This window comes from Ailuropoda melanoleuca, chromosome 9 (genome assembly GCF_002007445.2).
Source record: "Ailuropoda melanoleuca isolate Jingjing chromosome 9, ASM200744v2, whole genome shotgun sequence".
Taxonomy (NCBI): domain Eukaryota; kingdom Metazoa; phylum Chordata; class Mammalia; order Carnivora; family Ursidae; genus Ailuropoda; species Ailuropoda melanoleuca.
This window is the reverse complement of record NC_048226.1, coordinates 70,982,672-70,996,931: the sequence shown is the minus strand read 5'-3', so window position 1 is coordinate 70,996,931 and position 14,260 is coordinate 70,982,672. Positions and strand designations below refer to the sequence as shown.

Genomic DNA, 14,260 nt, shown 5'->3' with positions numbered 1-14,260 from the left:
TCTCCTGCCAGTAAAATTACAAATTCTGGACAAATATTTTAATAAAAAACTGTTTAAAGACACCAGACAACAAACAAAGCTGGCAGAAATTGGTGACATGACCCTTAAATAAGAAAGGTGCATACTGAAACAGCTTTTCTCCTAAGGGCCTTCCCAATTTGGTGCCCTGCAGAGGAGTTATAGCTCAAGAAAAGAGCTTCATTCTTACATGGCTGAAGAGCCAGAGGTCAGAATTCAGAGTTGTCAGAGCAGCTACAATTGTAAGGAAAATCCTGCAAAAGAGGGAGCCAGAGAAGAGGAGACCCCAAATTTACACACAACAGCCCCCTAAATCCCTCCCTAAATTGCAAACTGCAGAGGGAAAACAAGAAGAAAGCAGAAAACAGCCGAAAAGCTAAAAGAGATGCAAGGAGATTTCAGCAACTTCTTGATGCATAGGACACAGAGTCTGGAGTTTAAGTCCAGTGATGTCATAGGATTTTGGCCAATAATTTCGACTTTGCCTGGAAAGTTCACACATTAGGAATGAAAACCACAAACCAGACTAAGGACTATGCCTTATAACTATGGAAGAACCCTTAACATATCCTCTATGGGTTTTAGGTGATCCTTCAATAATTTCACTGTCTGCCAAAATAAAAACCAACATTCTTCCAAATCCAGAGTCTCTAAAATGTATGAAACACAATGTCCAGTATACAGTAAAAATTAGTATATATAAAAAACACATAGAATGTGATCCAGAATCAAAGGAAAAACCAGAAATATAAGTAGACCCACAGAAGACAAAGATATTGGAGTTAGCAGACTTTAAAATAAGTATCATAAATATAGGAAAGAATTCACAGGATTATACACACACATGTATTACATTTAAGTACATACATTATAGAGAATGCACATACATGTATGTACATTACATATACACACATACACATATGTACATAAGTATGCAGGTATATATGTAATCCTATGGATTTTTCATATATTTACATATGTGTATATATGTGATCCTGTAAATTATTTAATATATTTACACACATACACATCATATACATATATAATATTATACACACAGGGATATAATAAAAGGAGAATTTCAGGAAGGATATAGGAAGTTCTAAGAAAACCAAATGTAAATCTAAAAAGAAAAAATACATTTTTGCTAAAACAATTCATAGTATGGATTTCAAGGGACTTGGACACTGTAGAAAAAAATTCTAGTAACTTGTAGACAGGTGAGTGAAAATAATCAAAATTGAGAAAGAGAGAAAAAAGATTAAAAAACAAACAGAACTCAATAACCTGTAAAACATTAAGAGGTTTTATACATGTAACTGCAGTTCAAGAAAGAGATAAGTAAAAGAATGGGGTAGAAAATTAGAATATTGGCCAAAAAACCTCCCAAATAGTTGAAATCTTGAGAAACATAAATGATGAAATCACATCTCTTTTATCTTACATCTCTCAAAACCATCATTTTGGTTTTGTCCCAATGATTTATTTCCATTCACTTTTCTAAAGACTTGTGATTATGAGACTGTATAAAAATATAATAGATATGATGTTATCTGTTTTAAAAGTGAAAGGGTAATAATGTTACATTTTGCTAAATAAAGAATTAACATTTGAGATATCAAAGAGATGACTCTGATTAAAATGGGAATAGGAAAAGAATAAAGGATCAAAAAAGAAAACTCTTTTTCATCTGTATAGTTCAAATTGTGATGAGAATGGTGAATAAGATACCAAGTAACAAACAAATTTGTAAATGACTTCTGTCACGTTGAAAGGAAAATACTTTACTTAAGACACTATGCAACTTTAACTGAATGACAGTAAAGAATATATAAAAATAAAAACTTAAACATCAAAACGCACCTTCAAAAACAACCTATGCTTCAGGACAGTAACGAATAGTTTCTCACCAATGAGTCAAAATAAAATTATGTGAATATATGAGACATTTTACCATCTAAAAAAGCAATCTCACTTCTCTATTGATAAATTTTAGTTATTTGAACATATGGCTACAATCTTTTAAAAAATGCTTGATCAATCACTCTTTCAAATATGCACGGTCCCATCATTTGGTAATGTCTAAATAGCATCTGGGACAGGAGAGGGTAAAAGTAGCCTGATGTTAAAAATTGTAGAAAATACTACTTTCATATTAAAATTTTAATTTCTCATAACCTAATTTCTTTCAGACTTGAGCAATGAACATGTGGCCCTTTCTATAGATGTTGTAATACACAGAACCCTCTTATTTTGCCACACAGAAATAGTGGTATAAGAAGAAGCCATCTATTTCAAATACTTTCACTAATTCCTTTACTAGGGAAACCATTCAAACCTTATAATCAAAGTTGTCTGGACTTCTATCTCAAAAAGAATTAAAAAACTATTTAAGTTAGCTATAAGATATATGAAATACTTAGAGTGATTTTTAAAATACTTCCTTAGATGCTTAAAATTATAAATTACTAATGTCCATGGAAATGAAGTACTTTTTTGAATCATTTGAATATATAAATTTAAAATAGGAAATCATGAGCAGAGAAAACAGAATTCCAACAATACCAGTAAATATCCATGTATATTCAATAAGTTCATAGCCTCAGCTCATAGCCTCAGAGATTGAATTACGAACATATTCTATTATGAAGATGTAGAGAATAAATAATGGATTATTATACATTTTTGATGATAACTGTTCATTCATATGTTCTATCAAATATGTTAATGATCATGATCTTTGACAATATAAGACATACTTATAAATAAATGCAATATTTACTTTCTCCATGAAAAATACATCCTGGAGGTCATTCTTATGAATGAATTTTTAAAATAATTAATGTTTATTTATACATACCTTAACTTGAACTTGACACTGATGAGCAATATATCCTCAGCCAATAGTAATGTCTTTAACTTTCTAAGTGTTATTTCCTAATCTCCATTTCCTTCATGCATATGTACACATTTTTACTTATCTTCAGTTCTACACATTACTAATAAGTTATGATCACATTTTAGGTGTAAAACACCAATTTTTGCCATATGTTCAAACAGTGAAAATTAATTTTATTAGATGTTAGTTGGTAGGTAGTGACAAGACTGAATGGTGCAACATGAAACCATATTACCCATGAATGAATTTAATTCTATAGCAGAGGAGCCATTTGGGAGATGATTAAATATTAAAAGCTACAAACTTGATTAAAATAAATTAATTGCATGAAAATCTATGATACATGTAGCTAACTAGAAAGAACTCTATTCTCATTGTTCTTCACATACTCTATTCTTAATTTGCTGGGAGGAAAAAAGTAATGAAAATTTTTGGTAGATTTAAGGATTTCAGATATGAAGAGTCATCAAAACTAGTTATTGTAATAGCAACTAGAGTAAGTATTAGCATTAGTAGCCTGTAAAATTAAACTATAAGAATTAGTACAAATTGATTTATATTAGTAAACCGCATGTAGTAACCTGTGATCCTACATTGTGATTTAGAGAGAATGTACTTAGTAGATTACAGTGACCAGAAAGAATAGACACTAAAATGAGTCCACGTAAAATTCACAGTAGTGTAATTATTATACAAAACATGTTTAATGGCAATTGCAAATAACAGTGAGTAAATGTTTACTCTGTGGAGAAGCTGAAAAAAGTGAGTGCTATAAAAGTAGTGCTTAAATAATACCACCCAACTATAAGAGACTGTAGCTAGTGGAAATAAAATTCTAGTCATCAGAGACATTATTTTAAAAAGGAGTGAAGGTAATTCTCTAGGCTTTCCTATAACTAAATATCCCATAAGACTTATCCTTTGCTCTCTCTATTCATCAAATAGCCTTCTGATATATAATTTAGTCCTCTATTCATCAGGGAGAATGTGATCCACGTAAACAACAGTCATTTGTTATGTTGCCAAAAATATTTCCTATGATGGATAAATGACATGGCTTTGGTGCTTATAAATTTACACTTCTGAAATCTGGTTAATATCAATCAATTCTCCATTACTTCACAAAAAAATGTTGCTAAGCCTGGAACATGCTGACTCCATGAAGATAAAATTATCCCATTACACTACACACAGCAGCAAGCAGACACCTCCCCCTTTTAATAATAGACTCATCAAGAAAACAAATTAGATTCATAGGAACAACAAACCAATAATGCCACTTTTTAGTCTAGAAAACATTTCCAAGGTTCTTTTAAGATTCTCTGAATTGATCAAATTCTATCTGATACTTTGGACTGTGTATAATTCAGGGTAAAATGCAAACACTGACAATAACAATAACAACAATAATCACATTAGTTTATATCCCTGAGAAATTTAACTTTTATAACCACCCTTAATGTAGGTATTATTCTAAATGAGGAAAGTGAATCATAGCGAGAGAACATACCTGAAGTCATATGGCTCTTAAGTGAGAGAATCAAACTTTAAATCCATGTTTGTTTGAGTAATGCTCATGGTCATGGTTTCAACCACTATGCTATACCTGCCATCCTACATTTTATAAAATACTTGGCATAATGAAGATGGAAATCATAATTTCAGATATGTATAACTACATGACCAAATTTTACAATGGCTGCTACCTCATTCCTATATAAGTTTCCAATAGCTAAAATTAAAACATAACTGTGCTTCATTTGAGGTCATACTGTGATAAATCAATGCTGTAAGTATAACCTCATTTTAGTGAACCAATTTAAAACCATCAATAACTATGAAAACACTAATAGATGCCTGTTAATATCCATAATGGGATCTTCAAATTCTATGTCATATATATCATTCAAGATAATGCAATAAAGGTCTGATAAATCTCACTGAAAACTTACTTTGCAACCTCCTTGTTGGGCTCTCTCCATGAAGCTGTCGTCGCGGCATATATGGAGAAGGGTGGGGAAGTGGTAATGAAGACACATCATGCGTCTGAAGTTTGTACCAATGTGGCTCATCATCTAATAATGCTGTTTCTAATTCAATCAAAATCTACAAAGTCAAGAGACAAAAGTATGTTAAAAATCTATAATATAGAAACTTTCTTAAATGGTCTCATACCTTTTACAATAATGATAATTATAATAAAAATGCTATTAGGTCAAAAGCAATTTATGTTACAAAGCTGTCCATATGTTTTGACAATAACTAAATAAAAGATAAATATGCATAACTTCTTACTGACTCAATAGTTTTAAAAAGCTAGATTTTTTACAGGTATCCAACCACCCATCTACTGTTAAATTTGCCATTACATAAAGACACCACAAAAAAGAAAAAAAACTACAGGCCGATATCTCTGATAAACACAGATGCAAAAATTCTCAACAAAATATTAGCAAAACAAATCCAAAGATACATTAAAAAATCATTCACCACAATCAAGTGGGATTTATTCTTGGGATGCAGGGTGGTTCAATATATACAAATCAATCAATGTGATACATCATCAATAAGAGAAAGGATAAAAACCATATAATCATTTCAATAGATGCAGAAAAGTATTTGACAAAGTTCACTCATGATAAAAGCCCAAAACAAAAGAGGTCTAGAGGGAACAAAGCTCAACAAAATAAAAGCCATACATGAAAAACCCATAGCTAACATCATATTCAAAGGTGAAAAACTGAGAACTTTCCCCTACGCTCAGAAAAAAGACAAAGATGTCCACTCTCTCCACTTTTATTCAGCATAGTACTAGAAGTCCTAGCCATAGCAATCAGTCAAGAAAAAGAAAAAAAAGGCATCCAAATTGCTAAGGAAGAAGCAAAATTTTCGCTATTTGTAGATGACATATATAGATAATCCTAAGGACTACCAAAAAATTACTAGAACTGATAAATAAATTCAGAAAGGTCGCAGAATACAAAATCCAAATACAGAAATCTGTTACATTTCTATAACACTAATAATTAAGTAGCAGAAAGAGAAATTAAGAAAACAATCCTTTTTAAAATGGCACAAAAAACTAAAAAATGCCTAGGAATAAACTTAACCAAGAAGGTGAAAGACTTGTACTCTGAAAACTGTAAAACACTGATGAAAGAAATTGAAGACAACACAAATAAATGGGAAGACATTCCATGTTTGTGCACTGGAGAACAAATATTATTAAAACATCCATATTACCCAAAGGAATCTACAGATTTAATGTAACCCTATCAAAACACCAACATTTTTCACAGAACTAGAACAAATAATCCTAAAATTTATATGGACTCACAGAAGACTTCAAATAGCCAAAACAATCTTGAAAAAGAAAAATAAAACTGGAGGTATCACAATCCCAGATTTCAAGATACAGAAATCAAAACAGTATGGTGCTGGCACAAAAATAGATACATAGATCAATGGAACAAAATGGAGAGTCCAGAAATCAACCCACAATTATATGGTCAATTAATCTTCAACAAAGGAAGCAAGAGCATGTAATGGGAAAAATACAGTCTCTTCAACAAATGATGTTGAAAAAACTGGACATCCACATGTAAAGAATGAAACTTGACCACTTTCTTACACCATACACAAAACTCTAAATGAGACCTGAAACTAGAAAAATCCTAGAGGAGAGCACAGGCAGTAATTTCTGACATGGGCCATAGCAACATTTTTCTAAATATGTCTCCTAAGGCAAGGGAAACAAAAGCAAAATAAACTATTGGGACTACATTAAAACAGAAAGCTTTTTCACAACAAAGGAAACATTCAGTAAAACAACAAGGCAACACCCTGAATGGGAGAAGATATTTGCAAATGATATAGGCAGCAAGGGATTACTACCAAAAATATATAAAGAACTTATGTAATTCAACACCAAAAAACCCAAATAATCCAATTTTAAAAACGGGCAAAAGACATGAGCAGACATTTTTCCAAAGAAGACACATAGATGGCCAACAGACACATAAAAAGGTGTTTCAACATCACTAATCATCAGGGAAATGTAAATTTGCCATTACAGAAATAATGCTTATTACTACAAGTCTGTAGTAATTAATATTTGTATACCATTTGATAATTTAAAAACATTTTTATTTACATTTATTAATTTAACCTTTACAAAAACTGTTAAATGGGGAGACAAAACCAAATTAGAAGTGTCTACTGTATGTTAAGAATGATGTCATATGTTATCTTAATTCTCAGAAAAAAACTACTAGATTGGTCTTATTCAACTTTTACAGATAAGGACACCAAGGCCAACAAAGGTTAAAAGAACTTGTCTAAGGGCTCCTGGGTGGCACAGCGGTTAAGCATCTGCCTTCGGCTCAGGGCGTGATTCCGGCATTACGGGATCAAGCCCCACATCAGGCTCCTCCACTATGAGCCTGCTTCTTCTTCTCCCACTCCCCCTACTTGTGTTCCCTCTCTTGCTGGCTGTCTCTATCTCTGTCAAATAAATAAATAAAATTAAAAAAAAAAAAAAAGAACTTGTCTGAGCTCATATTAGCTGGTACGTGAGAAAGGTATAAATACGAATTAAAGCCTGTCTTACTTAAAACTCTGTTCAACACATCATGCCACTAAGAATTCAAAACAGGAAAGAAAGTGAAGAATAGAGTTTTAATACAAACCATATCATAATATGGATTTTATAGTATGAATATTTAATAAATTTGCAAAGGAAATCAGTCCACAGGAATAAATGACTCTTTTTATTTCCTTGTAGCGTCCTATGCAAAGATGCCAGTGTTTGCGGTGATGCACATTAGAACTGCTGCATAACGATAAATCGCTATTTACCTACGGGAGCTAAATAGAACCATATTAACTGCCACAAATACCATACATTTGTGAAACACAAACCAACGTTTTAGCATTCAACACTTAGATTTCTACAACAGGAATAAACATCTAAAAATTGTCACAGATTATTTAAAACCCATTTGTTTATGGCATCAATGTTTTGTCTTAGAGTAGTAGCTAAATTCATTCCATGAAAGAAACTGTTTACTTTTTCAGATATTCAAAATATAAGATTTTACTGATAATCACATAAAGAAAAGTATTTAAGACGACATGAATAGTCTCAGCTTTAAAATAATTCCAGATACCTCTCCTAAGAATTCGCTTTCTTCCTCTCGAACTCGAGCTTGATCCCAGAGCGTAATCTCTAGCATCCGTTCCCTAAATTCTCTTCGGTGGACTGGGGAATAAATGAATGTTTGGTTCCATTTGGGTTCCAATGTTTTCTTTACTGTTTTAGTTCTTCTCTTGTTTTTATCACTATAAAAAAAAATAAGAATATATGAACTTACATAAACCTTTTAAGTTTTGTCCTAAAAATTATTCTTAAAATTTTTCAGGCAGGGAGTGAAGTTTTACCACAAACTTATCATACATTATAAATACTATAAAAATTTAAATTCCTATTAAAATTTATAGGTATATAATTATATCACTTTATAAAGGCAATGTTTCGATAAATCTGAAAACCTTTCATGATAATTAAAAACTTCATCTTTCTCAAAATCTAAATAAAACCAGACTGAAAAATATTAACTCTCCATATTTTTAAACATATTGCCCTATTGGAAACCTTCAAAAGGGCAGTGAACCAGTAAGACTGCATATAATACTCACACCACAGAAGCGTAATTGCACAAAAGTCCAAAAAACTGTGATGTTCACAACTTTATATCCATATAGTTCAGCTGAGCAATTATAATTACACTTTACTAAGTTACTTTCTTGCATAAAGAAATACATACTTGCCCATTTGACAGTTATGGGATCTTTAAAAGCACTGTAAAATTATTTCTTTTTCTTTTCTTAGAGAGGGAGGGAGAGTGGCAGGGGGAGAGAAAGAAACTTAAGCAGGCTCCACGCCCTGTGGGGCTGCACACAGGGCTCCATCTCAGATAATGACCTGAGCTGAAATCAAGAATCCGCTGCTTAACTGACTGAGCCACCCAGGCGCCCCTGTATTTTTAACTTTTTTGAGGAAGCTCCATACTGTTTTCCAGAGTGGCTACACCAATTTACGTGCCCACCACCAGTGCACAAGGTCCCCCAAGAGTCAGACGCTTAACCGACTGAGCCACCCAGGTGCCCCTGTAAAGCGATTTCTATGTAAGGTAGCCACTATAACGTGGGCTGGAAATGCAGCTGGCCATCCCTGACAGATGGGATGTCCATCTCGGATGCTTCCATACTTTTTTTAACTGCATTATCTCTATCAAGTGAATGTTAATGATAAGGCATCCCATTATATGCATATATATTTACAAAATACATACACATTATTACTGTACTGTGGTACTAATATATTGTGTCAATTCGTGAATATACAAAATTAGAAATTAAAAATAATTAGGTGAAAATTTAGAAAATCAAATATTTCTTCCTGAACTTTAACAGATTGTCTTAGATCCCCTGGGTGCATCCATTCATTTTGGAGATCATTAGCTTATTAGAGAGATTCAATGGCTGAATAGGAATAAAGAAAATCACCTAGGAAGAAAACAGTAAGCTATCTAGAGAGCTTGTTTGAAGTGAGAAATGGACAATAAACTCTGAGTAGACAAATTCCCTCAGCACAACTAAATTCTAAGCTGCTGGAATATAGGAAGCAGGGAGAACTAAGAAAGGACAGGTGTCTCTGAATTGGGGAGGCTTTGCAACTTCTCCTAGGTGAATACAGGGCTTCATGCTCAACACGGATTGGATTTAAATAATCAAGGGCACATATGTTTCCAGAGCTCATATATTTAATATGGCAGAAAGCCACTTTAAAACAATGTATCTTTATTAATTTCTATGGTCTTATTAGGAAAATAACTTTGGAAACCCACATAGGAAATTTTAACCTTATTCCATGTTATGAAAAAGTGCTATTATAAACAAAAATAACAAAATAATAGAATAATAACAAGAACTATGATTTATTGCTCCTGTCATCCCCTCTCTTCATCTAAAATTTTCACAAATATTTATAAAGCACCTACATATATTCCACACTTTAAAAAATGAATTATGAGACCCTATGAAGAGAGAAAGTTCCCTCCTTTAAAGCCAGGAAGAAAGCACTGAGTGGGAGCCTTGCTGTATAATTCAACAATTGCAGGTTTTACTTTAATCTGAAAGGGAATAGAAAAATAAACATTGACTTCCTCTTAAGGAGTGAAAAAAGTTCTCAAAGAAAGACGACTATTTCAGAAAGGATGTCTATACTGGGTAGGAAGGAGAGTAGATAATCACTGAAATTCTTCGCACACCCACCATATGCAATTAACATTTAATAAGGCAATTTAGTGTGTATTGAAGCACCAATCCATGCAAAGAACCATGAAAAATTATCTTCAGGGAGTTAAAAAAAAAAAGTTGAATGATTTTTTTTTTTTTTTGGAAGTATAACAAAAGCCTTCAAAATAAGGTCAGGTTAAAAAGGAGGGGCAGCTCAGTCAGTGGAACACGCCAATCTTGATCTCGGGGTTGTGAGTTTGAATCCCATGTTGGGTATAGAGATTACTTAAAAATAAAATCTTTAAAACAAAGAAACAAACAAAATAAGATCAGGTTGTAAAAGTCAAAGACAGAAAAGTTGCTAAGAGTATTTAAAAACTAAGATCAATATGCATGCTATTGAGATTTTTTTTAAAAATAGCAGCAAAACAGCAATAAAATAGATCATTGATCTCTAACAGCATCATTAACCTGTTAAGAATGGAAACTTTTTTTTTTTAAATTAAATCCAACCTAAAGCTTTTTCTATGTGTTTTCATGCTACTGGTATTTTTGGTTTCCATCTAATTTATTTTAGTAACTGTACGCAAAGACTTGATGTGTTTACTCAAAATGAGAGAAAGAAATGTATTTTGACTGAAAACCAACTTTACTTCAAGATATAAAAGACTGTAAAGCACACCCAGCTATTTTTTAGAGTACATAATTCATTACTTAGAAAGTAGTGTTTTAAATGGATTAACTAGCATAGTGACATTCCAGTCTAAATCTCTTCAATGCAGTCTCACGTGGCCCTCCAGGAATTCTTACCAATAAAAAGGCATCAATTATTTTCTACATTCACCTATTCAAATAGTTTTTCTCCCAGAAAAACTGTCAAGAAAAATGAAATAATTCATACCAAAAGCATAAACAGTCCTTTATGCATGTGTAAAAACTTGTATCAACAGAAAAAAAAATTGATGATAATGTAGCTGTTTCTGAGTTCAGGAAAGAATTCTTTTCTCTTTTAAAGATAAAAAACCCTGGGGCTCCTGGGAGGCTCAGTTGGTTAAGCATCTGCCTTCAGCTCAGGTCAGGATCTCAAGCTCCCGGAAACAAGGCCAGCCTCCAGCCCTCTGCTCAGCAGGGGAGACTGCTTCTCCCTCCCCCCCTGCTCCTGTGCTCTTTCGCTCACTCTCTCTCTCAAATAAATAAAGGTAAGACCCAGACACAACTTTATCAATCAATAAAGTAAGCAACAAACTTGCTTAAATATTCTTCAAATTCCTCATAATTGACAAGGAAACAGCTGAGAAATAATTTGAGAATGAAATATTAAAGTGTTTCCCACATCCTTTGGTGTTGAGAAAAGATAAAAAACACTCCATTTACAATATAAAGGATGGTGAAGGGGACCTTCCTTTCCATTTTAGATCTGCTCAGAAAGGAGAGGGTATGTAAAATAAAATAAAACTAAACAAAAATAAACAATCAAATATTATTATTTGATTCCATAATTTGAAAGACTTATCATCTTCAAAAATATTTTTCTTCAAAGGTTTGAGTAAGTAGACACTTTAGTTCTATGTACCCATAAGAAGATAGATGGGAAGGCAGCATTTCTCGCAGCTTGTTATGATGGCATTCTAAGAATGCTTGGACTAGAAACCAGGTGTGCTCTAAGAAGCCAGGGGATGTGGCCTCCAGGAGGGCAGGGGAATGTGGCTGTGAAATCTGTCATCCAACTAAAGTGTAAGCTAGATTTCAAAGCCCCAGTTATGAATATCATCTCTTCTTCCTTTGCCTATCAAAGTATATCCCTATCCAAAAGACAACCTAAGTTGTAGAAAACAACTTTCTTCAAGCAAATTTTCTAAGATGAAATTATACGGCAAACAGTTTCTAATCACTTTGGATGGGATGGCACCTTGACATATTTTCTGAGGGATTTTCTTCACAAATTTCACTTCAAAATATGTATCAAATAAAATGGAAGGCCTTTGTTAATTGCCTACTTCCTTTCTTTTATCCTTTTCTTTGAAAGATTGTTCTTCAGATGATATGTGGGCACTCAACTCTGATGACTTTCAACGTGAACTAAGTACATGAGGGTCCAGAAGTGTGTAAACATGTTGAAGATCACATCTGTGCCTGGCCACTTCCAGCCTGAGAAAAAATGACCAGACCTTGAGAACACTCTGTCCTGGAAACTACGGATGCAGAAAAGCCAGGGAAAAGGTAATTGGTGCCATTAATTCTTTCTTTTTTCATGACGTCTATTCAAAAATCTCTTTTATTTTTTTATGTTCCAGAAATTAAAAGTGATCAGACAATTTTTGAAAAACTATTTCTCCAATCCTAATTCCTCTGCTTAAGTTAGGGCAGAGCAATATCATTTATGCTAATTAGCATGAACACAAACCAATGATGCTTGAAGAAGCTGATTCTGGGCCCAGTGGTAAAGTTTCCTTGATGATACGGGGTGGTGAAGTATGAAACACTCATTAATTTTATGGAACATAAAGAAATGACAGTATGAGGAAGTAGGAGTTGTAAAGGAATATGGTGAGTACCTTTTATCATCATTTCCAGTTTTTTGCTTCTGTAGATTGTGTTAAAAATGCATCTGATTTTAAAAAGTATAATTTTTAATGATTTTGACAAATGAAAATATACATCATTTAAGAATCCATACAATGTAAAATAAATATTCAATAAAATTATCTATATTATAACATTTGATACAAGTTCTAAAACAATCTTGAGGCATATACTGTCCCTGCTTTGAAGACTAATGTGAATCACATGAATAATATGAATCATCATGCTTATGTTAAACTTCATAAATATCTGACTTGCATGATATATAAAAATAAATAAGGCAGAATTGAAACACCCACTGTTATTAACATTTCTTATTTATTTTCAAGAACATTTATTTTTGTTTCACATCCCTACCTTCTGTCTGGAAGAAAGTAAATTTTAACATAAGGATTCCTTGGCCTCCCATCTTCCCTGGAAGGGAGATCCTTGGCTCCCAAAATTGTAACTATTAATTGATGACCAACCTTGTCAAACCATAGTTTTATCTGAAAAGGAAAAATATTCATTTATCAGCTCAAAACTTTGAATACCATAACATAATGTTTACATTCCCAATCTTTGCCCCATTCTCTTATGCTAATGTGAGCACAGACAGTAAGTTCTACTTAGTAAGCTCCAGACAGTTAAAATAAAAGGATATGCTATAATAACTTCAATGAATAGAGGAAATAATTCAGATATTTTGGGTTGATTGAAAAAACACTTGAGTTTTTGTTATCCTAATTTGATTGCTTATTAACATGCATATAATAATTACATTGCCGTAACTAAGAACTTTATATACAATGACTACTCTGTGTCTATCTTTATGCAAGAATCACTGTGGTTCATTTTAGCTCCCCTACAATAATGAGTTCAGAATAACTGCTCAAATGAATTGAATAGATACTTTATTTATATGGCATTCACAGGGAATTTTTAAGCAAATGTTTTAAAAGACAAAACATTTCATTTAAAAAGACATTTCAAAGATTATAAGCCAGGTAGAATTACTAGTAGCTTTAGTCAATAGACTCCTTAAGTTTGGATTTAAAAGCATAATAAATTCATCTTTATAGATTTTTTTTACACAGACATAAAGTCAGTCCCTTTTTCATTAGTGAGGAAGATGTATCACATCCTTAGAATAATAGGGTATATTTTATCATTTGAGATGAGAAAATGTGAGTAATTTCCCTATGACATAATCAGGGATTAGAACTTCACATCCAGCTGCTAAATTCATTTGATTTAACAATTATCACCTCCCACACACAGACCTCACACTCCCACACCTAGCTGGCTGTTTCTACCATGTCAGGATTTATAACTATGGCTCTACCCCACATTTTGGTTCAGAACTCAGCACATCTTTGACCACTATCTTGACACCGAATCCAAAATCTGAAATTTGGGAATGAAGTTACGGTTTATATATAGTTTTGTGGTTTATACGCTTTTTAATAGTTTAATTTTTCC

The 14,260-nt window shown here is 32.7% G+C and overlaps 1 protein-coding gene across 49 annotated transcripts in view; it reads right to left on the bottom strand.

The window, feature by feature from the left end:
- Positions 1 to 14,260, bottom strand: part of RIMS2 (regulating synaptic membrane exocytosis 2) — a 611,447-nt gene that overhangs the window by 254,271 nt on the left and 342,916 nt on the right. For all 49 annotated transcript variants that reach the window (XM_034668422.1, XM_034668421.1, XM_034668424.1 and 46 more), the window contains 3 exons: positions 13,157 to 13,287; positions 8,086 to 8,257; positions 4,870 to 5,023 (listed from right to left, as the gene is read on the bottom strand). In XM_034668422.1, coding sequence (XP_034524313.1) covers positions 4,870 to 5,023; positions 8,086 to 8,257; positions 13,157 to 13,287 — 457 coding nt within the window. The remainder of the gene's footprint in view (positions 1 to 4,869; positions 5,024 to 8,085; positions 8,258 to 13,156; positions 13,288 to 14,260) is intronic.